At 40.7% G+C, this 26,363-nt stretch overlaps 1 protein-coding gene across 1 annotated transcript in view; it reads right to left on the bottom strand.

The window, feature by feature from the left end:
* The window catches only part of CHN1 (chimerin 1), a 95,871-nt gene that overhangs the window by 62,688 nt on the left and 6,820 nt on the right, over nt 1–26,363 (bottom strand). Inside the window, exons 2-5 of the mRNA XM_032189835.1 lie at nt 13,958–13,996; nt 11,113–11,168; nt 3,520–3,551; nt 2,287–2,400 (exon numbers count right to left, since the gene is read on the bottom strand). Of these exons, the coding sequence (XP_032045726.1) occupies nt 2,287–2,400; nt 3,520–3,551; nt 11,113–11,168; nt 13,958–13,996 (241 nt within the window). The remainder of the gene's footprint in view (nt 1–2,286; nt 2,401–3,519; nt 3,552–11,112; nt 11,169–13,957; nt 13,997–26,363) is intronic.

The following is a 26,363-nucleotide window of genomic DNA, read 5'->3' as shown; positions in this document are numbered from 1 at the left end:
ATTCTGTCTGCCTACAAAGGAGTTATGATTCGTGGTGTTAACAGTTTATTCCCTATCTTCTAGAAAGAATAAAGCTGTTTAACAAGTGGAAAACTTCAGTGCAGAACAAAGACAATCCAAGTACTTCTGGAAGATGCCCACTGTAAGTACAGTCTAGAAGGGAGCAAGCAATTAGGATAGCGACAAAACGAGAGAAAGTGGGTGTTTTTCCCCTAAAATATAGCCCTCTATGAGATGATCTTGTATATTAATTTCAGAACAAGATCAACAACCACTTTTCAAAAATGAGTTACGATTCATTAATCTCTTATCAGTTTGCAGCATAGAGAATGATGCGCTCAAAAATATGTTCGGATAGTCATAATAAGGAATTCTGCCTCTATCTCTTGGTGTAGCTTTCTTTATCGCCAAGATTTTATTTGGTGTTTTTTTCTAACTTCCAATTAAACTATTTCAGTAACTTTATATAGCCGATACCTGACGTTGAAGTAGGTTAGATATGATGTGTTACAAAATAAGTAAATCAATCAAACAACAAACACCAAGATATTTTTGACAGAATCAAAACCACATTCATTGGGAATATTGGTATATTCTGAGTATCTAATTCCAGGGAGAGGAAGAACGGAACCTCAGCAAAAACTCTGCCTTCAACCAAAGGGAATGCAGACTCATGCCATACTTCCCAGCAGAGAAAAAAGAAATCTCTCTACTGCAGTTCACAGAGATCTTCCACCTGAAGTATGAAAGCAAACAAAGACCCTCACTCATAGATGTTAAAGGCCAACAGCAAGACAACAGAGCATTACTTGCCGGGAAAAGGAAAGCAGCATTCTAGGACACAACCCTTAATAAACGTGTAATCAAGCTCAGGTAATCATGCCTGTGCTCCAATGTAATGAAATGGCTACAGTGTGTTGCAGGTTCAGGTTGAGGTGTTTTGCCAAATGCTGCACTTCTTCAGAGTAAGTAAATAACAACACCTTTGCTATCATTTCAAACTGTTTCCCAAACTGATCACCAACAGCTATACATTCTCTATTATATTGGCTGTAAAAAGAGTTTTTATGGCTTTCAAAAGGGTTTTCCAGTTTGGAAAAGATACCATCAAACCTAGAAAAGACCCGTCTTTTGTCTTGCAGGACTTGAGGAGCATTTGTAAAACAAACTACACTAGTGCATCCTGCAAGATGCTCAGCAGCTTCATCAGTCACAGGCCCAGGCCCTGTGCATTCTGCATCATCAGGAGCAAACAGCAGGAGTTCTTTGTCTCCAAGATCAGAGTTAAGACAACTGTTCTCTTTTAAGTTGTGAATGAATGTTGTAAGAGCAGAAGTAGAGGTAGTATTAGACCCTAATAAGCAATACCAATTCATTCACATTGCTAATGCAAATCAGTATGAATGTTAATAATGTTTCTATTTGGAATCTTAATACTACAGAAACAATTATCTGTGTACAGCATACATTTTCTTTTTTCTGAGAAAGAAAACTAACTTACGTTAACTTAGTGTTCCAGGATATTTTTATTTTAATCATAATCTTATTTTACCTACATAAAACTTTCAGTAACTGTATATTTCTCTTTCATTGTTTTCCTGTACTACTACAACTCAAAACAGAAAAAAAACACCATTTCCCATTTGACAGCTCAGACCAAAATAATCTCAATTACTTTAAAAGTAATTAAACTATTTAAAATTTACATGTTTTAAATATGTGAATATTTATTATCTGATACTATCTGATCTACTTGCTAGAGTTTTACAGAACGAGGAAACAGATCTGCAAACACTGCTAGTTAGGAGGGGTTCAGACAAAAAATCAACTGATTTATTGGCCACTCTGTAGAGGAACTAGAAAGAACTAATTGCTCTTCAGCAACAGCTAGCTAGCAAGTAACCCACAGAGCCGACCACTCATGGGATCTCATAGGATTCCTTCTATTTCTCAACTGCCTGCTCCCTCAGTGTCTACACATGGGGTCTCATCATGGAAAAAAGCCAAATGAAGGACAACCAGCAAAAGCACAACTGCTATTATCTTGGCAGTGCAAACAATAAGGAATGTTAGCACTTCAGAAATGGCTAAAGCACTTCAGAAGGCTAAAGGCTAAAGATACCAAATCTTTAATAAGGGTTAAAAAAGGTTCAAGTTCATTAAATGCTTACCATGATTAAAAAAACATATTAAAAAAACATAAGGAAGTTTAAGCATTAAGGTCAACACAACAGTATAATCTTTTTAATATTTTATAAATTTCAAAATGAAATATTAATTACCAACCTTAACGCCAAAGTGTAGGTTCCAGGTTGCCGTTGGCTTTCACGAATGAGATAGCTTCCCTCTGCAACACTTAACAACTGGTCAGCTTCCTCCCTTGAGATCATGCCATGGAATCTGAGGAACAAAGACATTTTGAAACACACACCTTTTCACTTTCAAATCACCTTTTCCTCTTCTTCTGAAAAAAGACCAACTATGGTATTTAAAAAAGAAAAATAAATGTAAAATGATTGTTTTGCAGGAACCTATACCTTAAATCAACCTCCCTTCCCCCCATATTTGAAGTCACTTTAAATTGTTTAGGAAGGCTTCTCTTCATCTATGAAACAAGTACATTGCTTTTACGATCTGCAACCATGAAATTCGTATGTAGAAAGAAGTCCATTTTCTCCTCTTGGCTTCACATGCTTTGTGCCAGAGGCATGCAATCCAACACTTTGCAGCGTTCAGGGATATTATGGCAACTTGCTAAAATGTTAGGGATTGCACAGAATATTAGCAATTACTGCTGTAAGAACCTAGCAATGCCACATTATCTTCTACCAGAATATACACATCAGATCTGTTTTTTTCCCCACACTAAACCTAACCATATTTGCTGCAGCATTCTGAAGACAAATATACACGTAAATGTTATATATGCATTACATCTGTGTTTCAAATATTGTGTTTTTTTTTTCTATACACATACATCTTTTGCAAAAGTCAATTGGAGACAACCCCCTATAAAACAGAAACACATCGTTTTCTCACTTAAGGTATCACTCAATAATATCTATAGCCATCAGAAAATGCCCCTGCAATTTTAGGTAGACAAAAATGCTGTAATAATAACCTGATGCTCACACAAGACACAGTGCAAGGAAATGGAGCCAAGTCCCTTGTTGCAAATGCATAAGGAGCAGCCTGGCAGAAACAACAGGGCTGAGGTGCAAATGCAGTTCTGCATTGCAGGACTGACTTTTCATGGTTTGCCCACCAAAAGGCAACTCCTGACCTTGCCACGATCCCACACAGAGACAGCTGAGCAGCTACCAGAGCAAAATACTGCGAAGCCACCTGCTGCAAGGGAAAGCTGCCTGTGAAAGGGAGCACTGGCGTGTCAGGCCCATGTCCCTCTTTGCAAAACAGGCTTAAGGAGCAACGTGCTCACAGCAAACACTTTCAACCTTTTCTGTAAATATTATCAACCAACATCTGGGGATAAACCACGTTGAGATGTATGTTACTTACTCTCTTCCATAATATTTGGGTCTGTTCTCTACCTAGAAAAAACAAACGGAAATTGTAATGTTTCACATTGACACAGAAAGCACACTGTAACACAGAATTAGAACTAGGAAGAGAAGTACGGATCAAAATCATTTTCCACCATAGCATTTTCCATGGGAGTGGAACAGAAGGAGAGCTAAGGCTGAGCTTCGGGAGAACACTGCACTTCTAAGCGGGTTAAAAAGAGGTGAGAAAGAACGAACAGCTTGGGTTACTTGGGTAGTGAGCATTGTTTGTGCAAGCTGTCAAGAAATTAAATGAAAGATTCATTTCACATAAATGTACTGTATTAAGTGCATTTACACAGTGAAACATCTACAAAACTCTTAAATGTACAGGGTATCGCCCATCATAAAGCTGTTGCTGTCTCTGCTGCGAGAAATTCAACCACTATCATATCCCATCAGAGTGAGGGCATGAGGCAGATTAAGGGATCATTAGCAAGTACCTAATTATGTAGTACTAGACTTCACTGAAATGTGTGATCTGCAGTATCACCTAAAAGACCTCCGCAGCATGTATGCATATGTCACGCTATGTAACAGAAGACAGTCCATGCTCCAGAGATCATACAGTGTCAAGGTGTCAGGAGACAATGTGCCTGCTATGTATTTCAGATGAAGTAATTTATTTGAAATTGTCCAGGAAGATTTCTGACACTTGTGGAATTACAGACAGAGCTCCCACAAATCAGCACAATGATCTAAACCACCAGATTATCCTTCTTTGCTAAATTTATAGGCTGAAAAATTGGGGGGAATAAAATTTGACAATTACACAACCTGAACTACAAGAGTCTAAAATGACCCAGCTATAATAAAATACAAAATACTTCCAGTAAACTGCCACTTCAGTTCCCTTTTTCCATCTTTTCAAAAGATGCCTATTAAAATCAGCACTTCCCTCCAGTTATCTCAGTAGAGTATAAATAAAGATTTCAGATGTCCAAAACGTCAAAAAATATTACCCGATCTACGGTCTAATGACAACTCTTCCATACTCCCAGCAAACAAAAAGTTGTTTTGATGGTTCATCATTTTTGAAAAAAACATTCAATCACTGGAAAGATTAATCATATTCTAAAATATTTCCCTTTCCCACATGAAAACAAACAAGGGTTAACCAACGTGAACTATTTTTAAAGGTCCTAAGGAGACTAGATCATTTCAAAAAAAGAAAGAAAAAAAAAAAACCTCTTACATATTTCTGTTAAAATCAGACTAGTTAATTAACAGCAAGAAAACAATATGAAAACAGAAAAAGTGAAAGTATTTTATTATTATTATGATATAAGCTTGCAACAGTTCCTATCTTTGCACAGATACCTTTAAAACTCTCAAGAAAAGACATTATTTTTTAAAAACTCCCTGAGACTTGTGTTATGAATAAGATTTTGTTGTCTGTCTGTTGTGATTTTATATTCATCTCAGCAATACAGTGAATGTATATGATAGAACCAGAAAATAGGCAAAATCATTACATTTCAGCAGTGGATTAGTAATGTGACAAGTCCCCCTCAGAATACCTGCAAATCACACGACAAGTTGTAGCACTGCCCTCTGTGCAAAAGACTTGAAAATGTGAATTGGCAGAAGACTGGGGCAAAGCAGCAGAGCAAAACTCCAATGGGCTCAGAGGTGATTTTAGCATGGTTTGCAGTCCATCTTGGTGGATGATGAGTTAAAGAGCAAAATAACTGCTTTTGTTAACATCGACTCTCTCCTGATCAGTTCTACAAACTGTGCAAAAATGTCTGTATAAATGTTGATGTGCAACATGGTTAGTTTGTATAAACCCCAGCGCAACAGGAACCCATTTCAGACTGTGGCTAAACAGAATTCACTTAGTTTTATAGCCTGGTTTTCTGTATTTTATTTTTCCATAACTTTTTTTTACTTTTCATAATATTAGCTTTTTGTCACCTAGATTGAATGTATGCATTTAGATTCGAAGGCAACTCCATCTGAACTCAGCAGGGGCCTTCTCATTCACTCAGCACTAGCTGGGCTACACATTTAGTGCTGTCCACATGACCTTACAAAAACAGAGATCCTGTAGGCCAGATTTATCATGTAAGACAGTAAACACTGTGCTTCAGCTTTCTACAACAGTTCCTATGAGTATCATTACACCAGCTTTACTCATACCAACTTAGGCATGAAAGAAAGCGTGCCATTTGCTCTAAGTTAACACTATGCAACGTTCCTGATTTTTCATGTCTGTTTGGACTTCCTGCCACATCGTATTTCTGTAAATTACAGCTGCAGGTACCTGCATATCTTCCAGTTACACATGAACACCAAAAACCAAAAGAAGCCAGCGCTGAAGCTTTGTTAGCTCCTGACTTTCACACTGGGTCAGCCTCAAGCTCAGGATTCAAAAACCAAAACAGCCAGCTGGACTGGAACTAAAACCCACCTTAGGAAGGAAATATGTTCTGACAAAAAAACAAAGCAAAACAAAACAAACAAACAAACAAACAAAAACACAAAGAAGTAGCAAGAAAGTGGTCATTTTAATTAAAGCTGTTAGCTGAAAATACAGCCCAATGTCCTCTGCAGTTTGTCTGATTTGGCAGTGCGTTTGGACCAAAGTGTTGTTGAGTATGAGTAAAAGCAGCCTTAGCTACTTCATTTGCTTTGTGTGCAGCAAAGACTGGCTGAATGCTATGTCCTTGGACTTCTCAGAAATCTTTATTTATGGGAAAACAGTCCTATTGCTGTTTGCTTACCCTATGTTTGGCACAGTTTTAATATTGCTTCTTACTTAGAAGAAAAAAAAAAGCCCTTATTCACAGGGCCTCACAGAGTTATTGGAAATTTCATCTGCAAGTCGGATGGGAAGTAGCTGCATTAATTGTGAGATACTGGCTTTCAATTTGTTATTTGTGTTGTACATGCACTGAGGCCACAGAGAAGTTTCAGACCTCACTGTGATACCTGCAAGAAACACAAAGGTGAATGAAGTTATCCACCATTGCTTTATTTCTGATTTTTTTTTCCCTTGCCAACTGAGGTAAAGCCAAGAAAACCAAGTGAATAAACAGACAAATGGGTGAGACTTGGCAAGCACCTTACAGTAACCATTCCTTTGGAAAAGGGTCTCCTTACCATGAAGGCTGGGACGCTGTTCTGGATGAATGTGACATAGATTAAGCCATCTCTGCAAACAGCTCTAACAACGATGTGCATTATATATGCCCAAGCTCTGCCATGCTTCTTGACCGTTCACAGAGGCCATTTTCATGAGGCTACGCAGAGATGCCGTTTAACAGCTTGTTAACTGCTTGCACTGGATCATGATGAAGCCTCGTTACAGGGCAGGAAAGGGCAGTGATTGCCTCCATCATTGGACTGTTTGATATTTTTTCCACGCATAATTATTTAAAATTTATCATGGAATGCCTTCAGAAGACGGGCAAGGATACCCTCAATGTGCCTGCATGTGCACAGGTGTGTGTATATAAAAGATTGTATGTACAACAAACAGAAATCCCAGGGAGGCAATACAAGATTAACTGGACAAATGGCATCACAATATTGATGCAAGTCTCACACAGAAATCCAATGCTCTTCAAAGTTGATGATTCCATAATATTTTAAGTTTACAAATGAGCATTATGTAGTGTTAAAAGCCTTGGCTCCACTGTGTGTTCACAATAAAAAATTCCCAGTGGATGCACTGTTCTTCCTAGCTCAGTGTACCTCCTCTGAACTGCATGTTGCTCTGATACAAAACTGGTGTAGCAGAGCAGAAACTCAAATCCTCTGTATTTGAGCATTTCATGTTAAGTAGGTCATTCTGCTGAATACACCTCCCAGTATCAGCACTCATACACCACGTGCCTTTGCACCTAAAATAAAAGACTGTGTGTTTTTTCTTTTTTGCTGTTGTTTTTTACATTGTAACTTCCAACTATTCTTTAACAAGTGCTTTTTCCTCTAATCATCACTCTCACTCTTGCTTATTTCAATAACTAGAATACAATAACGCAAGGGGAGCAATTTAGGTGCTAATATCTTACCAAATTACATGTTGCTCCCTCCCACTGACCTCTTTGATGTTCTCTGGGCCAAAATTCTCGTCCTAATATTTATGAATTTGTTTATACAGCTGGATAATTCAACCACTTAGGAAAAGACTCTGCTCCCCACTGACTCATGCATGGCTGCTAATAGAAACCCAGCTGAGAAAGAGCAGGTCACAAAGCTCAGCACTAGCAGGAGAGGCTGAGACCACAGAGAAAGGTTAAACATGTTACTGCTCACTGAATATATTTTCACATCAAATCTGAAGCAGCTGCATTAATTGTTCAGTATTTATAACGAAAAACACTTATCTGCATTGTAATGTATTATTTCAATTTTACCTTTATTAGGTAAAAATAAGCTTCAAAGGCTTTTTATATAAAGGGATACTTTAATGAGAAAACATGTACTTAATATGTTTTGTTCTGCAGCAAAATGTTCTGTAGCTATCTGCAACTGACTGATTTTTTCCACAGCTCTTTTACTTAGTCCAATTCTTACTAATTTCTAAATCCTGTAAACCACCTCTATCATACCTAACAAATTTTATTTTTTATAATTATCAATATTGAAATTAAGATGAGAGAATTACAGCGGTCAGTGTAACTTGTATGTGAAGCAGCTTTATACAGATGTTTTTGTATTTGCCTGACATGAATGGGTCTCTTGTTTGATTCTAAAAGGAGGGCAACCTGGATCTGATGAACAGCTGAAGGATCTCCATCAGTCCAGAGGGAGGAAACATTTTTAATATGCCAATACTATATATACACATTTATATCTCTGCTTATTTGCCTGGATAGGCTAATAGTATTCTAAGAATACTATGATGGAGAACTCAGTATAAAATCTGCTTGTGATTTCGTATTGCCCAGGGCAAAAAGACCTCAGAACAACTCTCTGCAGTTAAACTAGTCTGGGATAAAATGGCAAGAGATCTTATTAGATATGCTGGATGCTTCTATCATTTTACAGTTTCTCCCTGAATGTCAGGGACATATGCATTGTGCTAGGCAATAATTACAATCATGATGTTATCTGCTGAGATTTCCTTAGTACAAAACTACTGATATTTTCCCACCCCTTATATTTCTTTCTGTTATTTTTTTTAAGAAGCCAAAAAGAATATAGAAAATATGAAGATTCTAATTCTGTAAGCATTAAAACCATCACACCTGCAGCTCTCAAAGCATCTAACTGAAGAAACTGAAGAATAGCTGCTGGGCAGAGGGCCCAGCAGAGGGCCCAGGCAACTTTATGAGCATACATTATAAGGCTGTTGTTACATGAGTAAATAACAGCAGAGCTTTGAGATAAGACTCAGCAAACAAAAGACTGCAGTGATTGCAAAGGCATAGCATCAGCACCTCACAAGGAACAGCATGAGAAGACTACCAAAAATCCTTCACACATTGTATGTATGTGCATACATACATGTGCCTACACACATACTAGCATGTCTTCCACCAGTGAAATACTTTCGGAGAGAGGAAAGAAAAAGCAGCTATTCGACAACACTTAACAACACTAAACACATGGGAGGCAGGGAGTTAAGAACTTCATCCTAGCCAGGTGAGCACAGGCACGATGGAATACAAAGGTAGGTTGTCATCCAATTGAGCCACAACAGGCTGGTAGGGCTCTCAGCACTCTATTTTCTGTCAACATTTTTGTAATTGTCCTCTGAAACATCCTTCTGCTTTTTGAGAAAAAGTGCAAGAGGGAAAAGTGGGTGAAGAATGACAACATGGGTCATAGTACAGGAAAAGAAGAAAAAAAGAGAGAAACAGAAAATGATGCCCCCCTCAACAGTGTGTGAGGTTCCAGCTGGCATGGGGTCCACGTCTATTTTGCCCAGCGGTTGGCCTGGACACGATAAGATACAACAAAGCTTGCGAACAGATTGGCCATGAATAGTCCCACTGAAGTCAATGGGAAAATCTCCATTCGTGCCAAGTTATTACTCTCAAACTGGAAATAGTCCTGCTGCTAAAAGTGGACATTCAGCCCCCTTAGAATTACAAGCCTGTTATTACAAGACTTCAAGTATTTTGTATAGTAATGTAATGGAAAACCCTAACAGAAAGAACACACAAAATAGAAAAGAACCTTCCTAATAACATCGCAATGAGAGTAAACAAAACTTCTTTCACAGCTCAAGTCTTCTACAGATCTCTTCTTCAAACCTCCCTCCCACCTTATTTGATGTACAAAAGATATCTGCTCAACAACCTTAGCAGGATTTTCCCTGTTTGGACACTCATTAGCAATGGAAACATAGGTTAAAGGGAAACTTTTTGCTACAATGCTTCTTGTAAAATTAATGTATTGTTCTTTCCTACAGCTATGCCTTGCTTAAGTGCAACCAGCTGTTATTACAACTTTTATAAAAATACAAATCCATCAAATTAAGAGAAGACAGGAGTGCTTCCTCTAAATGAAAAATTTAATTTCTGTTAAATCTCTACCTCTTATCTTAAAAATTGACAGACTACTTCATAGAATCACAATTGGGCATTTAGAAAGATGACAGCAAAACACCTATTTAATTGTGTATAGTAATTCTTTTTTTGATCTAAACTGTAAGCTATTAGTGTTCCTGACAGTGCTATGTCCCTCTGTATTTAATACTATGTCAAAATGACTAACATATTTCAAGGATTAATTCCCCTTCTCTTGGCACATGATAAAAATGCTCAAGTTTTATTGCAGCGATGTAATAACTTCCAGTGGTTATGAAGATGTGGTTCGTAATGCTGTTTGACATGTTGAACCTAATGTTTTGGCATTTTTGTAACTGAAATTAATATTCTCCAGGTTCGTAACTGAAGCTGCATGAGAGATGCAGTTCTGAGCAAATATTTGCTGGCAGGGGTATTTGATACCGATGGCACCTACCAGCACGACAACCCCAAAAAGGTGTGGGTCTGCTGCAACACCGTGCATGGCACGCTGGCCATTCAGGGTCTGCCTCAGCACCTGGCCCTGTGAGCATCTCATTTTTACAAATCACAGTGATTTGTATCGCTGCATCTCAACAGGGTTCCATTGTTTCTGTGTGGATCCTTAAAAGCTGTGGCTGGGCATAGTTTAGCTACTAGAATTAATGAGTTCTTAGTACTAAGACTCAAATAAGAGTGAGAGGAGGTTTCAGTCTTCTGTCTGCTGATTTATTGCAGGCATCTTGCAGCAATGTGTGTAACAACAGGTGCGTGTTCCCCCTCTACAGCTCTGTTCTTTCTTCTGGGAATTTCTGTCCCCAAAAGGAAGAGGAAAGGCATGTTTCCATTTATGTAGGAATAAGTTAAAAACTGGCAAATGATTCTCAGGTATATACAGCAAACTCAAAATGTATTTTAATTCTATTTTTAGATCAAGTGGCTTTCCATGCACCACTGACCCCAAGGCTACTTACTCCAATCACAGCGCCATACAGCGCCATGGAAGCACTGTTTGGGTTGCACAACACTGAGAAGAGATTTGGAATTACTGGGCTCTATAAAACAAAATGTTTTATAATACCTACCTCGCAAGTGCAGGTAATCCTTCTAGGATGGGGAGCTTCCTGTTGCAACTGATACACTAAGAAAAGAAAAAAGTTAAATTTTGATTAATACAGAATCACTACATCAATTAGGCATTTTAACATTACATTTTTCTGGTTAAGAAAAGGAAGACTTGCTGCAAGATTTAAATGCGAATGTACATATATCAAGGTCTCAAAAATTACTTACAAGATGTCAGAAAAGAGAATGTTCCCAGCCAAATCAGGATTATTGATTATTTTTACGATTAACTGCTCAAGCACTAGGGAGTCTCTGTCCAACCTTCCATCAAGCAGATCAGAAAAGGAATTAGGATAAATGCAAATTAAAATTTACTATATGTCAAATCAGGCAGATAGCAGATTTTTTTCAGTAAGCGGATGGAGTCCCATCTTACTATGCTGGGCACACTTTTGGTGACCCAAAATATGAGAGCTTACAGGAGTCATTCAGAACTTTGCACAAACCCTCTGCTTTTCTCACTACTCAGTGATGACCTTGCTGAAAAACAACAACAACAACAAAAAGACCTTTGCATTTACAGATCTAACAACATCAGGAGTCCAGCAGCAGTTAAGGTCCAAATTATGACCTAAACTTATCACTATCTTCCAAACTTTCTTTTTTCCTTTAATATAAGCCTTATTAAACCAGTATAATTCATAGGAGCTAGCTGTAAATTTAATGGTATTAATGTATGGACTTTCTTGTTTAGTAAGCAGATGGAGTGACTTCTGACTCCCAAAACAAAAAGAGCAAACAAGAGTTTGACAAGTCACCTATAAAACAAGGTTATCAACACCAAATTAGTAATTGAATAGTACTCTAGAACAAATAAAACAGACATTTGGAACTGTAATCTTTTAAAATTCAATTGTCTTTCAAACATTAGTACTAACACCAAGGTCTAACAACGTGTGCTGTCACCTTCTTCAGGTAATAAAACCACACATTAACTTACCCAGTAAGATTTGACTTCGTTACACTTCTCATTTGACGATGAGTCTTCTCCATGGAGAAATACATTATTTATGTGCTAAATTACATGAGAATGGAAAAAATGGCAAAATGCCCAATGATATGGCAATCACAAGATCGACTGGAAAAATTTACTCCCTTTGTTCCAAATAAAAAAGACAATGTTTTTTCCTGATGTTACTAAAATCAATCCTGACCATTCTCTATTGGTATTACAAAAATGATTTTTGCAAGTGATGAAAAACAGCATACACATATAAAATAGCAATCTTCATTTCAAGCATAGCATGACCATTTATTTGCCTAGCGCACAGATCCTTTAGCTTCCATTGTAAAAGCCCTATTTGATGGCGCTGGCCCTTGTCCATGTCCAATTCTGAGAACTGGAGAGTCAAGTTCAAATGAAAAAAGAAATTCACAAAGCGTACATGGATCTCTCTGTGATTCTCCAGTGCTCTTCTGTGAAACTCAATCAGCATGCTCTGTAGAAATTGGCTAGAAATTGAGAATTGTTTCCCACCTTACTTCAAGCAAGGTTGAAAAGATTTTTCTGGAAGGAAATTCCTCTTTTCAGAAGACAGTACCTTTTGTCCTCTTCCAGTCAGAAGCACAGCAGGTAGACCCGTTAAGTGACAAAACAGGATGCCTATTCCTCCTCCTCTAATTGGTGTGTGCACTTCAATCTGTTCAACACCAGTTCCTTTGCTGCACTTATTACCAGGGAAGTCAGACAAGCCATTCCTCTTGAGCAGTCAGGAGACAGAAATACGAGCAAACCCCATGACCACACGCTTCATTCTGAGCTGAGGAAAGGCTCACCGTGGTGAACCATGACTGTGGAGGAGAGTTGGTACACACATGTTGCATGCACCCAAGCCTTCAGCTCTTTGCAAGCTACCAGTGAAGTTCTGGTATTAACAAATCTGGGCTCTCCTACTCCTGATCATGGCACGGAACAAACTGCCCAAGCAGGCAGCATTCCCTGAGCTCAGGCAAGGTACAGAACTGTGACTCATATCCAAAAGCGAAACACACAGAACTCGGTAACAAGCAGAAAAACGTGTTGCAGTCATGAGTGATGACGTTTAATGCCAGGGAGCAAAGTGTCTCAATTTTATCTTTTAGCCATCCACTGCAAGAAAAGAACTTGCTCAAGTCAAATTCTTTACTGCTAAGCGGCTGATGTGGCACATGACAAGCTGCTGGCGCTACACATGGTGATTCAAAAGGCACAGACAGGCCTTGCCACTAGATTTCATGGATTCAGGCCCCAGCTATCTCTGTTACATGACAGTTGGTAGGAAACCAGGTCCTTCTCGTCAGGCCTTCAGAAAACCTAATTTTGGTTTCACGGTCACTCTGGGCCATGCAAATGCTCTCATTTTACTGCATCAGCAAGTTCTGAGGAAAAATCATTTCTGAGTTCTCCTAACCAGTTCCAGTCTCAACTCTAGCGATGCAAGTTACTAACGTAGAGGAGCCCTAAAAGTTTACCAGTGTAACCTTAAGGCAGGAACAGAGGTTATTCAAGCCCCAGCCTAGGCAGCCCCACCAACACTGGCCAGCCCCAAACAGGAGCATGATCTGTTGTGTCAGTGAGGTGCAGGGAACCTGCCCCCATTGAATAACCTGCATTTGTTAGCCTTGAGGATAAACAGCTGCATCTCTCTCTAATAGCAATGAATGCTTTCACTTTTGATGCTTGTAAAACCACATTTTAAAGAAAATAAAAATGTCTTTTTTTTTTTCTTTTTTTTTTTTTTTTTAAAGCATCCCACTGAAACTTTTTTTAGCTCTGACTTAGAGAAGAAAAAAACAAACAAACAAAAATTTGCTTGAGATACTTACAGTAAGATTTCCAAACCGGTGGTCTGTATTCATCAGTATCTGAAAGGACAATGTCAATTTTCAGTGTTGCATTAGAAACATTTTAACATAGACACAACCCTCCAGAAGCCCTTGCAGATTTATTATGATAAATATTGCCCCTAAATTGTATAACCATTTTTACTAATGAAGTACAGAGCAACCTATTAAAAGTTCCCCTTCCTTACTTAAACAGAATACATGAAAACATATTTTCTTAGAAAACCATTTGCAAAATGACAAGCATGCAGATGAGAAGCCAAATGATTGGAGGAGGCAGGTAATGCGTATTATTTTATTACGTACATATTTTCAGATTCTTTTTAAGTTACACTAGAAAGATTTTTAAATCTCAGTTTACACTCTAATAAATCAGTCTTCATCCAACTCCCGCCATTAGCTTTTTCCTATTCTGGATAGCAATTAACAACCCCTAAAAACAAAACCCAAGCATGGAAATACTATGCAATGTTTTGCAAAAAAGGAGAGAGCTTTTCACACTGAATATACACTCTGCCTGGAAGTGGTCAGTGGGTATTAAAAGTAACAGTATATTTCTAATCCATAGTTTTACTACTCAAAAAATAAATAATAAAGAGCCAACAGTGTTTTCTGTCTCCCTTATGAATTGCTGACAAGTGATCTGACATATTTGCTCAGGGCTCTGTCACAAACTCAATCTCTGATCCGCTATTTGACTTCGATCAGCTTCAGGTCTGATTCTGCAAGGTACTGAGGCTTTCTGCAGGGTGCTGAGCTTATCTGTTACCTGCCCTGAAGCAGACAGAGTTACTCAGCTCTCCCTGTAAGAAAAAGCCCAGAGCTGCAGCGGCCTGGCAGCCAGGCACCAGCCTGGCTATAGGAAATCTCTTCTCACCGAGGTCTTCAGTTCTGAGCTCTCCCTGCAACCGCCTGCTGCCTCCAAACAACACCGATTTGTACTTTTTGCTGTGAGGTTATATAAATATCTAGCAATCTGGGGACCTGTTCTTTAATTTCAGCCTCTGTGACATCTCCATTCCAGCATCCCTAATGCCTCCAAAACCAAGCCTGAAGCTGGGAAAGGCTTTTACTCTGCCACCCCTCGGGGTAAAGCAATCTGCCCTCAAGTTCTTGCCTTAGCCCATCTCTCCCACCTACAGTCATGCCCAAATCTCTCTAAATCAGAGCTCAGAGGAAGGAGATATTTTCCAGTTTAATTGGCACAGACCCTCCCCAGGCCCACCCCAGCATGCTCGCTAACCTGTCTGAGCTAGCATTTTGCTTGACTTTTTACCCTGTTATTTCAGTGGTGAATGGAGAAGGTGCAGTCCTTGCGGACTGTCTTGGTGTTAGCAGGGTTTATAAATACAATTCACTATTACTTTAGCATTAAGGCAGCACTTGGTCAAACTGCCATTGCCCAGAACATTATTTTTTGACCTTTGGAAGGCCCTGCAGATGTGCCGCCGTGTCCTGGGGACCTGCCACACACAGAGATCTTCAGCTGCCCACACTATGCTAGGTCAGTGGCAGAAAATCAGCAGCAACAGATGCAGCAGTGGTTACTCACTCCTACTTGGATATTTTTAATTAAAGCAGAGCAAGTGGATTCATTTCAGAAGCATTACAATGTAATCCCTTTGCACTGTAGTGTCACATGGAAAAATGGCAAAACTTGAAAGTAAAAGTAATGGGTTTAGTCCCAGAAGAGGATTCTTACCCCACCAGCTGAATTCCCTTTTGCTATGGCTTATTTTTGGCAACGTAGGCACTGATTGGATTTACAAATAAATAACTTAAGTGAAGGACAACATGCACCATATTTGCAAAGTATGAGCTGACTGCTATGAAAATACAAATATATTGGCAGTCTAACCCGTATTTGCTTGCACTCAAGCCATATAACTGTTACGGCTAAAGGCAGCATGATTATAAAACTGAGAAGCAACAATATTTGTGCCAAACAAAAACAAAAATCAAAAAACAAAACCCAAACCTTGTTAAAGTCAGACAAGAACAGCAGTAACTTCCACATAACTAACATGTAACATTCAGAAATGGGAAGGAATGATTTATGTTATGCAGCTGTGCACCAGTATTTTGTTAGAAAATCTGTCTGTAAGCTTTACTGCTTTACCAGTGTTAGAATACCCCCAGGCCATCCCACATGAGCTAATGAAAATACAAAAGGTCATTTCTATTGTGATTTTAAAAAAATGTTATCTGATACAAACACTGTAGCAGCAAGTACAGGGTGCAGCAACAACGGCAAAGGAAGGGTTTGCAGTGCTCCTTTCTGAGCAAGGATGTTTCTAGCACCCGAATCGCTCTGCTACACGACGATAAAATAAAACGAGTATATGCACTGGATTGGTCTGTTAACTACCTGTTTTTAAAGACTAATTGATATGGTCCCGTCTGCCAAGTCATCAGCATTTGGAAATGCATTATTATGATTTTCAGACAGTACAGGCTTCTGTGTACAGTATCTCCAATTAGGCGTCCGAAGTACCCGAAAAGCACTTTAAGGCATGATTAAAAAAAAAAAAAAGACACTGAACCCAAAATACGTTTTCTCACTAATACTGCACCACCTCCTAATTAACACAATAAACCCCACACTGACATTTCTCAAATTTTTATACAGCTCCCATCAGCACAGTATCTCAGCTCTGCTAATATTTCCATGATAAAATTGAATAATTTTCTTTGAAATGTGCATAGCATTTTATCTTAACCATGCTTTCTGCCTTAAATGAGATGCGATTCAACTTAAAGCTGCTCTTCTCCAGCAGTCTGGAGCACTGCAGAAGACATAAATGCATAAACCGATGCTACCAGCTCTGCCCAGATGTGATCCTACCAGTATTGGTGAGAATTCTGCCAGCACGAGGGCCGCTCTCACCAGCGAGGACATTTTCAGATCAGGCACATTGTCTGTGTACAGAAATGGCAGTTTCAAACTTAAGGTGGCAGGTGCCGGAGCTGAACAGTCTTCCCAAGCTTTAAAAATGAAAATGTTTGATAATTTCCTGCCATCCCAAGCAATGACAGCTCTTGGATTCTTCAGAACTTTGCTTCTTTTAGAAGGGTGCAAGATTTTAGTTTTATATAATAGGACTTCTTCAAGTTCTCTACCCTGAATCCATACTGATCTTTAATAATTTTCCAGCCTAGAATAGATCAGAAAAGAAACAGCTGCCTGCTCCAAACCTGTACTTTTAAGTTCCTCAGAGGACCATCAGAGAATAAATGTATATGTATATGTACAGAATAGAGTAAGAATATGTTAAATTGATAAAGCAGTTTAAATCCTAAAGCAATAGGCAAGGTAAAAGGGTACAGGGAAATAATGCTGCAGGACATGTGAAAGTAAATGCACAGTCCTTTACCCTGTAGATTGATTTTTACTCTTGAGTCAACAGCAAAATCACACTACTCTGCAAAGCGAGCACCTCATCGCAGACCTGTAACAGCTGGCGAGTCCGGACAGCAGAAGCTCACTGCAGTGCCTCTGGTTTGGGCAAGGACCTACACCCCTGTGCAACTGTGTCATGCTGTCTCCGCTTCTGTGCATGGGTTGCTGGCCCCCCACCCTCTCTCCAGTGGAGAAGGACAGCAGAGATCACTGCCTATTTCTGCTGCCCTGTTACGACTCACCTAGCCAGCCCACTCTGCCTGCTCAGCATCTTGTCTCACCTCTACTGAAGGCTTCCCTGAAATTTGCCTAAAGTCAGGCAAAGAGAAGGGAGGCAGAAGAAGCCAGAGCAGCCCAGGCAGCAGACCCTTCACAGGCAGAAATGTCTCAGTGGGACAGAAGCATTGCTGTGTGGGCCCGGCTTACCCTCCCTGAAGCACACCCACTAATGACAGAAAAAGGGAACTACCCAAACTCATGCATGGCACACCTGCAATTCAGAAGTGAAAAGCACAAGATGACTGTCAGAAATCTGTGCTTGCACTAGAAAAGTGTTTCTGCCAACAGAATAACATGCAGCAACTTAGGAGAAGTTCATATACAGACACCAATGCCCTGTAAGCTTCTCTTGATTTTTCCATAAACACAGATATGACTAATTGCAACACTACTACGTAGCATTTCGCTTCATTATTTTGCTCTTTCCTACCCACTGCCATTTTATCCATTTATATAATCTGGACAACTTTAGTACTTTCCAAGTGCACGTTTTAACTGTAGAAATGAAAACTGTTACTATTGCCTCAAACTGTTTAGACTGCTTGTCTCTGTGTATTCCTTTTATAGACAGAATAAAAGTGTTTACCTCTGCTTGAAATGGTTCTTGCTGCCTCCCCACTGCAGAGCAGCCAGCTCTAGGGCAGAGCAGCAGCAGCGTAACCATGCATGGTAACCCCATGAAGCAGCTGAGGGCTTACCGTGAGGTTTGCTATAGGGAACTTGGTTTTGTTTTTCTTTTACCGCATGTCATTCCCTGCAGCATGGTGATCCGTAACATCATGCTGGAAATTAGTTTAATGCTGTCTGGAAGGAAATAACCAGCTCTCTGCTGGCACAGCAGCTCTTGACCCAAACGCGGGTTGTATTCAGCAATATCCCTGTCAGACACTGGTGAGGCCTCCCTCAAATGGCAAACCTTGTGGAAGAGGGCGATCCTTAGCTATGGGGACCAAACCTCAGCACGATCAGGAGAAGTAAATCTAATTTCACGTTTTCTGAACAGCTATAGGACCAAAGAATGGTGTAAGTGATAAATAGGAAAAGATGCAAGTATAAAACCTTCTTCTGTATGCTACGGCCTAATAAGTATTAGCATGTGTTTTTAGATGATGTATCTTGCTTTATTTGGCAGCAGCATGCATCAAATTTGAACTCCCGGAGAGACGGATGACAAGCAGCCATGGCCATTTGCTGACCCATACAACAGACTCCTTCTTGTGCCCAAAAAACAACTTCTGGAAAATCCCTCCCCAGGCTCAAAATGTTGCTTATTAGCACCTTCTATATGCCCAAAGGGCTCACATAAGAGCACTTGACTTACAGAAACAAAGCTATAATTTATATAGCTGGTGAGATTCTCGAGCCACAAAAACATCAAAGTTGAACACAAAATGTCATTTCATCTCTGTTTTCAGAGAGCAAGTGCCAACAACATTTCAGAAACTAAACTCAAGCCATCACGAAACGTTTCAAGCGGCAGCCAAACAGGCCCCAGCAGTTAGGGCTTTTATGCGTTCCAACTAAAATAAAACTCAAATAGCATCAAGGTAATTAAAGGATGAATGCAGCCACCGCCCGAGGCAGCAGCAGTAAAACAGATGGACTACTACACCACGGTTTCAGGGTAGATAGGAGACGCAGGTCTCTGGCACAGACAGCGTTTTGTACAAGTCCTCACACACGTGCTGTGGTAAGGAGGGAACACATCATGGGTCTTTTGCCACTGCCAGATGAGACCTGGGGTCCCACAGCTTTTTCTCCAAGGACGCCATCCCTCCACTATCCCCCTGCTGCCCACAGCCGATCAGTGTAACCAGGGGCAGAGCAATGGTGCTAGGAGCCAGCCGTGGCCAAAGGCTTTGGGGGTGGTTGCTGTGCCTCGTGGTCAGGCCTTGTGCCTCATGCCAAGTCTTTTCCTACAGACAGGGACTTCTTTAGCATGCGGCTCCTCCTGTTTTTTAAGAGACCTCAAGCAACTTTTGGTATGTTCCCTTTCTCTTCAAAACTACTGTATTACCATGTTACAAGAAATGCTCTCATTTTATTTGGGGCTTAAAAGTGACTCAATAAAACAACAACAAAAATGTTAATCTAAAAAAAATGCTGCTCTATTCGTTCCTAAAAGCAGAGACAAGAACAAGTACCTTGGGGTACAGATAACCCGTACCCATCTGGCAAACAATGGGTTTCATGACTGCTGCAGCAGGGCATTACAGGATCTGCCAAGGGGACAGGAAGATCCCTGCAGGGCTGAGGCTATTCCTGGCATCTTCTCATCTCTCCAGAATATCCAATACACTGTTTGACACTCAGCCGCGATGACTGACGCTTCTAGACTGTTACCAACTCTTTGAAGCTATTTTAATGTTATTCTTGGCAGACTAATTCTTTTGAATTAAGAAAAAAAGAAAAGCTTAGAAAACTTGCAGACGCGTCTTGCTCTTCCTCAGGCAAGGCACCGTGACGTGCTGAAAGCAGCTGCAGCACAAAAGCTCCCACATAAACCACCGTCGTTTTTCTCCCTTCCAACACATTTTGGAGGCCAGGCAGCACAACACCCCACAGCGGGAAGCTGGGCTTCAGCCTGCACGCCCGGTCTGAGGAGGAGCTGCTTGCGTCTCACACAGCTCTCCTCCCGTGGGACAAAGGCCCAGCCACAGCGAAGCGGTCCCAGGCCTGCATGTGCCCCAGGCCATGGGGCAGCGGGCAGGGGCACCAGCAACAATCCTCCATCTTCAAAGCCTTTGCCTTGATCTCCAGCCCATCAAACCCCACACACGTGGGCAGATCCAGACTTCTAAGCTGTGCTTGAGTTACATAAGCAAGAGAACGGAAACAGCTGAACGCATTTTCTTCATATTTCCCAAAGGCATTCCCATCTGGGAGGAATGTAACAGTACAAAACAATTTGTGGGAAAGTTACAAACAAGTGAAAATGGGAACTCAGAATAAAGCCTCCCTTTGGCTGCAGCATGGCACAAGTTGCACAGGCTGTGCCTTGGGAATGTTTTAATGCAACAAAACAGAGTTATTTTCCTCTGCCCTTCTGTCTTCACGTGTTTGTGCTTACACCACTCCAAACAAGCATAACTAATTAAGCACTCTCAATGAAAATGAAGGAGCTAAAAGAAGGCCATGCTCTGAAAATGGCATCATTCTTGATGGTGGGTGAGTGGGCAGGGAATCACACTGCCATCCTGGTGCCTTTTCTGAAGATGATAAATCCAGTGGAAATGCTTCTAATGGGGTTGAACGAGGCATCCACTGAACACAGCTAGAGTTCAGCGCATTTTATTATCAGGTCTCCTATTACTGCCTCTTTATGAATAATGGGAAAACTTTAATGAGTAATATTTTGCCTATCACAGGCACTGCTGCTGTTAAATGAATTCATCTGCTGTGTGATTAGAACAGGCTGCAGCTGATCTGTTTCTAGATCTTCACTGAACTGAAGCCAGGGAAGCAAGAACTTGTTTTTCTTCCTTTTTGCCAGACAAACAGTCACATCTGACTAGAAGAATGAAATACGACAATCAAAAAAAAAAGAAAAATAACAAAAAAAATTACTTAGATGTTTTTAACAGCTGAAATTTTCATGTCTGCAATAACGAGCAAAGTATGCAGTTGCTGCTTTCCTTTTCTTGACTGCAGTTTGATAAGGGAAAAAATACACTTCCCATGAAAGCACGGTTAGCTGACTGTTTAAGAAAAGTTCCATAACCTCTAAAATTATTTCTTAGCGTTGCTGTGAGCATTAAAAAAAAAAATAGATTTCAGAGAAGTAAAAAGATGCCAAGTGCCACCTTGTGGACATTTAACAAACACAGAATTTAATTCTGCTTTCAGTTTACAGCAGTCTCTCTGCCTTCAGACAACAGGCTGAAGGGAATTTCCAGCATTTCTGGAAACACCATCTTCTCTTCTCAATAATAGTAATTAAAAAAAAAAAAAGCCATATAGTGGGAATAACTACTTAACGTGGCTGTGGGTGCTGACAGGGGAGCCTGACCACCAGTTGTCTCTGACCCTCTGATGTGTATCACCATAAGGTTGATGATAGCTCTACAGACCCATAGGTATCCTGAAATGCCTGGTTTACATGGTAGACAGCTCCCAATTGGTAATGTTATCAAAATCAAATTTGCCTCTTTAATTTCTCCATTTCAGAGAAAAAAACAGTTGTCAATTATTTATTTAACCCACTGCAGTAAAGCTGAATGCAGTGTCTGCAGCCCCAAGGCACTGGGAAAATGAGTTGGGCAGTTCCCTGTCATTCCCGAGGGGTACAGGAAAGGTCATCTGCAAAAAAATTTTGCACGTTTGAAATTGACAAAATAGCCTTTATTGGATAAATCACCTCTTTAGATTTGACAGATGCTTTGTTCAAATAACTTCTGTGTTAGGACAGTAAAGTCTCAGAGCAGTTCAGATTAATGCCTGGTAACACAAACTTAAACGCTGTAGTCAAGCTTCCCTACTGTAAATCCAGGCTGGCTTTTATTAGAGACACTGTTTTGATCATGGTCAGGTAAGTTTGCATGGAAGTGAGCACCAATACCTGTCAAAGCTATCACTCTTACTCAGTTTTCATTCCCACCAGAGCGAGTCATAATGTAGGAGAAAATATTTGCCCTTCTACATTTCCTTTCCTATTCTTTGTTTCCACAAATCCTTCTTTGTCCCATTTTAAAAACGTTCCTGCACAGAGACCAAGCTCATTTCCCATCACTTGTTTTAGCTCTTCCAAGCATTAATGGCACCAGCAATGGCACATCAGTTTTACCCTAACTTCCAGCCAGTGACAACTTCTGTAATCGCAGCCTAGAGGCATTCACAAAAATACCTTTTTGTCTCCATTTCTCTAACATATCCTCCAAGAGGGAATTTTGAGTGGAGCTCGATTACACAAATATTCTGACCGGTCACCCTAATAATGAAAAAGAACAATATGATATGTTATAAAAGTGTCTTCTAGCCGTAAATTAATCCCTTCCCCTGAATAAGAAATCTGTCCAGTCAAGGTTGAGCAGAGGAGACCCTAAATAAAGGAAGAGCTTTCAGGCACTTCTGAAATACAACCCCTCCATCCATTGCATAATGCCCTAATTTACTGAATGGGGAGGCATGTTTTATCACTATTCGCTTGGATGCTTTGAATGTTTTTCACATCCAGCACTGAGATAATGAACATACATTCACTTTCCTGCTCTAAAAAGCATTTTTAAATACAGTCTTGTGGTTTTACTAAAAGCTGAACCACAACAAAAGAGCACAATGCTGACCCTGTCTCCCCATGCATTGGTAAAAATCTGCTGAGAACTTGTCCTCCCTTGCATTTCAGACCAAGATAGCTGCTGTGAATTCATTAGCCTCCTGTGGGAAAAAACAAACAAAACAAAACCACCCATTAGCAGCCCAGGCAAAACCAGAATCACCCCAGAGAAAATTAAGAGCAGATCTGATTTCTGACTGCTATTACAAGCAGTCTCAAGACGGACTCAGTGCTCCAAAGCATCTCTCTCTCTCTCTCTTTGTCATGGTCTAATAGACGCTGTTGCCTCTCCTTTCCCAAACTTGACCCATTTACATTCTTAGACCATCAGAGTTATAACAAACCAATTATGATTCTTATTACAAACAGATTTTTCATTTTCTAAAACAGTCGTCAATAATATGAGCCATTGCTCATGCAAAAATATGGCTTGCATTTACGTCCTTATTTCCAGAACAGATGCAATACATCAACACTCACAGCTGGAAGGAGGAGGACAGACTACCAAGTAAAGTACCCTTGCCTGGAACCAGCATTGTTTTACAGTATTATGAAGGAAACTCCTAAAACACATTATTGGCAGGGTTGGAGGAAGGGAAATGGACGCAGTGTGGTGGGATGCCTTTTCTTGAATTGGAATTAGGTTTTTATTCCAAATTTCATTATCCGGTTGCTGCAAGCTATTCCCCAATCCAAAAGCTGGAGGTGTCACTCCTTACCTCTGTTCTCATATAAAAACTTCAAGAGGCCTCCAGTGACGCCAAATAGGATGTTCCAGGTAGAACAGATAAAAATCTCACATTCCTTTTGGGCGATTCCATGTCTCACCAATATAACTATAGTCAAAGAACTAAGGCAAAAAACATTTACCCATCAGCCTCTCCCTGTTTATAGCACTAAATACTTATTTCTCATAAATCTTTCCCTCCTCCGTAGATATACCCGCTGCTCTGCAAGCCTGCGAAGCATGAGCCTGCGTGGACTCTCCATTTGTCCTTGGCTCTGGCTGCGCTCCCAAGGATGAAGGCTGAGCTCTGTGAGCAGGGAGTAGGCTGTGGGCAGAGGAGCTCGGCACAGAGCTCTGCCACTGCCCACTGGGAACAGGAGAGCTGTCGGGAAAGCTCTGTATGAGCAATGCTTGAAGCTGACCCTCAAGTCATTTCCTGGGTAACTCTGTATTTTTTTCCTCTCCAAGTACTTAATTTCCAGGGCTTTCTTAACTCTGTTTTGACCCTCTTTCTCCCTTTTTCCACTAAACTACAAGAACAAGAAATGGGTCACCAAAGAATGGGAGCTTGGGTTTATTACCTCTCATTTACCCCAGCACCACGTTAAGCAGAAGGTCTTCAGCAATTACCAGATGCATTTCTGTTATATTGGCCCATCCTCAGTGGAAATGAGAGCCCATGGCAGTGTCCACAAGCAAAAAGCAGACTGTGTCCTACAAAAGATACGAACAGCTGCTGGCAACAGCAGCAGAGGCCCACAGAGACGAAGTCACCCTGTAGATCGGTATCTCTGTTCTCCGATCTTGCCAACCCAACAATCCCCTAGGCAGCACTGCCTCTCTGGGTAACAGCTCTTTTGGTGTATCTAGCTCTACTTTGACTTTATAGAGAGAGCTCTATTGTGGCCACTTGCGACCTGGGAAAACTCAAAAACCAGACACTTGGAAAGCTGTAGGACTGATCAAGACTCCAGTTTATAGTTTAAAAAATGATTTTGGCCTACCTACGTGACTAGATGGGGACAGCTGCGAGGCAGAGTGTTCGTGCAATTGTCAGAGATTGGGATCTACAGGATTTCCGTACAGGGACAAGTGCAGATGCAACACAGCTCTGCGACACGGCAAGTCCTGCCTGGATCTTCCATGCTTGCTTTTGCACAGCAGAAGGAGGAAACCTTCCAAAAAAAAATGTTTACATTTTTATGTTTCAGAATGACAAATAATAGCAGGGCTAACCCAGCAAAAAAAAAAAAAATGTTAAAAATAAATAAATAAACAAACAAACAAACAGAGAAAAGCCCTTCCTGCTCCTCATGGTCCTTTGCAGGAGGTGGAAGAGATGCCATCAAGCTCAGCAGCTCCTCATGTGTGCGCTCTCCATTCAAGCAGCTTGCAACCCACCACCCCAAAGCCTGCTCTGGCAGATCCACCCGTGCCACATCACAGCATTGCTGTGTCCCCTGCCCCTGTCCCAGTGCCTGCCATGCCACAGCGGGGCAGGGACACCCAAAACAATCCAGGGATACCCAAACATGGACCCACGTCTGAAGCTGCAGAGGAGTGAGTTAGGGCAAGGCGACCATCCTGGGCTGCTGCTGGGTTGGAGGTGGCCTGTGGAAGAGGTGTCCTCTTGTACAGGGCAGTTTCAGCAAAAGCCAAGGAACAAGAGATGCTGCACCGGGTTATGGACAGCTTGCTGCTCTGCCACTGGGGAGGGACGGGGCTGTGACCACAGCCGGCACCGACAACACCAGCAGTGGGCAGATAGGTGGTGCCACCAGCACAGGATCACACAACGGGAAAAGCCCTCATTAATTCCCTCTCCTTCCTCTGTTTTTCAGGCCAGTAATTCTTCCTTACATACTTGCAGCCGTTCTTATGGTACAAATGTTATTTCTCAGATAACCAGTACCTGATGTAATTCCTCTACCATGTAGATTTTGGCATTGAAGTAATACTTAGCACAAAATTTCCAAGTATTTTCTCAACAGAAAGAAAAATCTCTGCTTTATTTTGAAATATTTCCCTGCTTCTGTTAAAATGCTGAAGGTTGTTTCAACACCTTCAAGTCACGTTTCTGAACATACTCTTTGGAAAACCCGAAAAGGAAATCGGCAAAATTAATTGCTGTGTCAAAATCATGCTTCCTTTATTGTGTGCATGTTCAGTTCATAAGGCAGAGGCAAGGAAGAGCTACATCCTGTTGTGTTTTTTTCCCCCCAATGAAAAATGATCCAACATTGCACTGAAGTATTGCGTCCAGATTCATATGGAAGCCATAAAGTGCAGATGAAAACGTATGGAAGATTGCCCCTACCAAATAATTATCAGCAACTTTTATAGGCTGCTCTGGACTGTATACTTATCAGATACTAACTCAGTGTTGAGGAGACCGAGTTGGACCTTGCCAATGTGAGAGCTAGGAGCTGTCAGGTACTGCGCTAAAACTGGGTTTGCTTTTCAGACCTCTACCATTACTCCATTTTTCACAGTCCCCCAACTGCTCTGCTCTCAGAATAACTTGATAACTTTTTCCACGGCTGCAGAAGTTCTCTAAGACTTTGCTACATGATGCCTTATTGCATTTGCCATCCAACTTAAATTGCTGCAATTGTAACTCTGCTGGCCACTGCAGCACACACTAAGCAGTATGCAGCCAACCACCTCCTGTATTTAGGAAGCAGTCTTTTACCTTTACTTTTGCAGCCAG

This window comes from Aythya fuligula, chromosome 6 (genome assembly GCF_009819795.1).
Source record: "Aythya fuligula isolate bAytFul2 chromosome 6, bAytFul2.pri, whole genome shotgun sequence".
Lineage (NCBI taxonomy): Eukaryota > Metazoa > Chordata > Aves > Anseriformes > Anatidae > Aythya > Aythya fuligula.
Note: the sequence above shows the minus strand (reverse complement) of the source record. Positions and strands in the feature narration are given on the sequence as shown.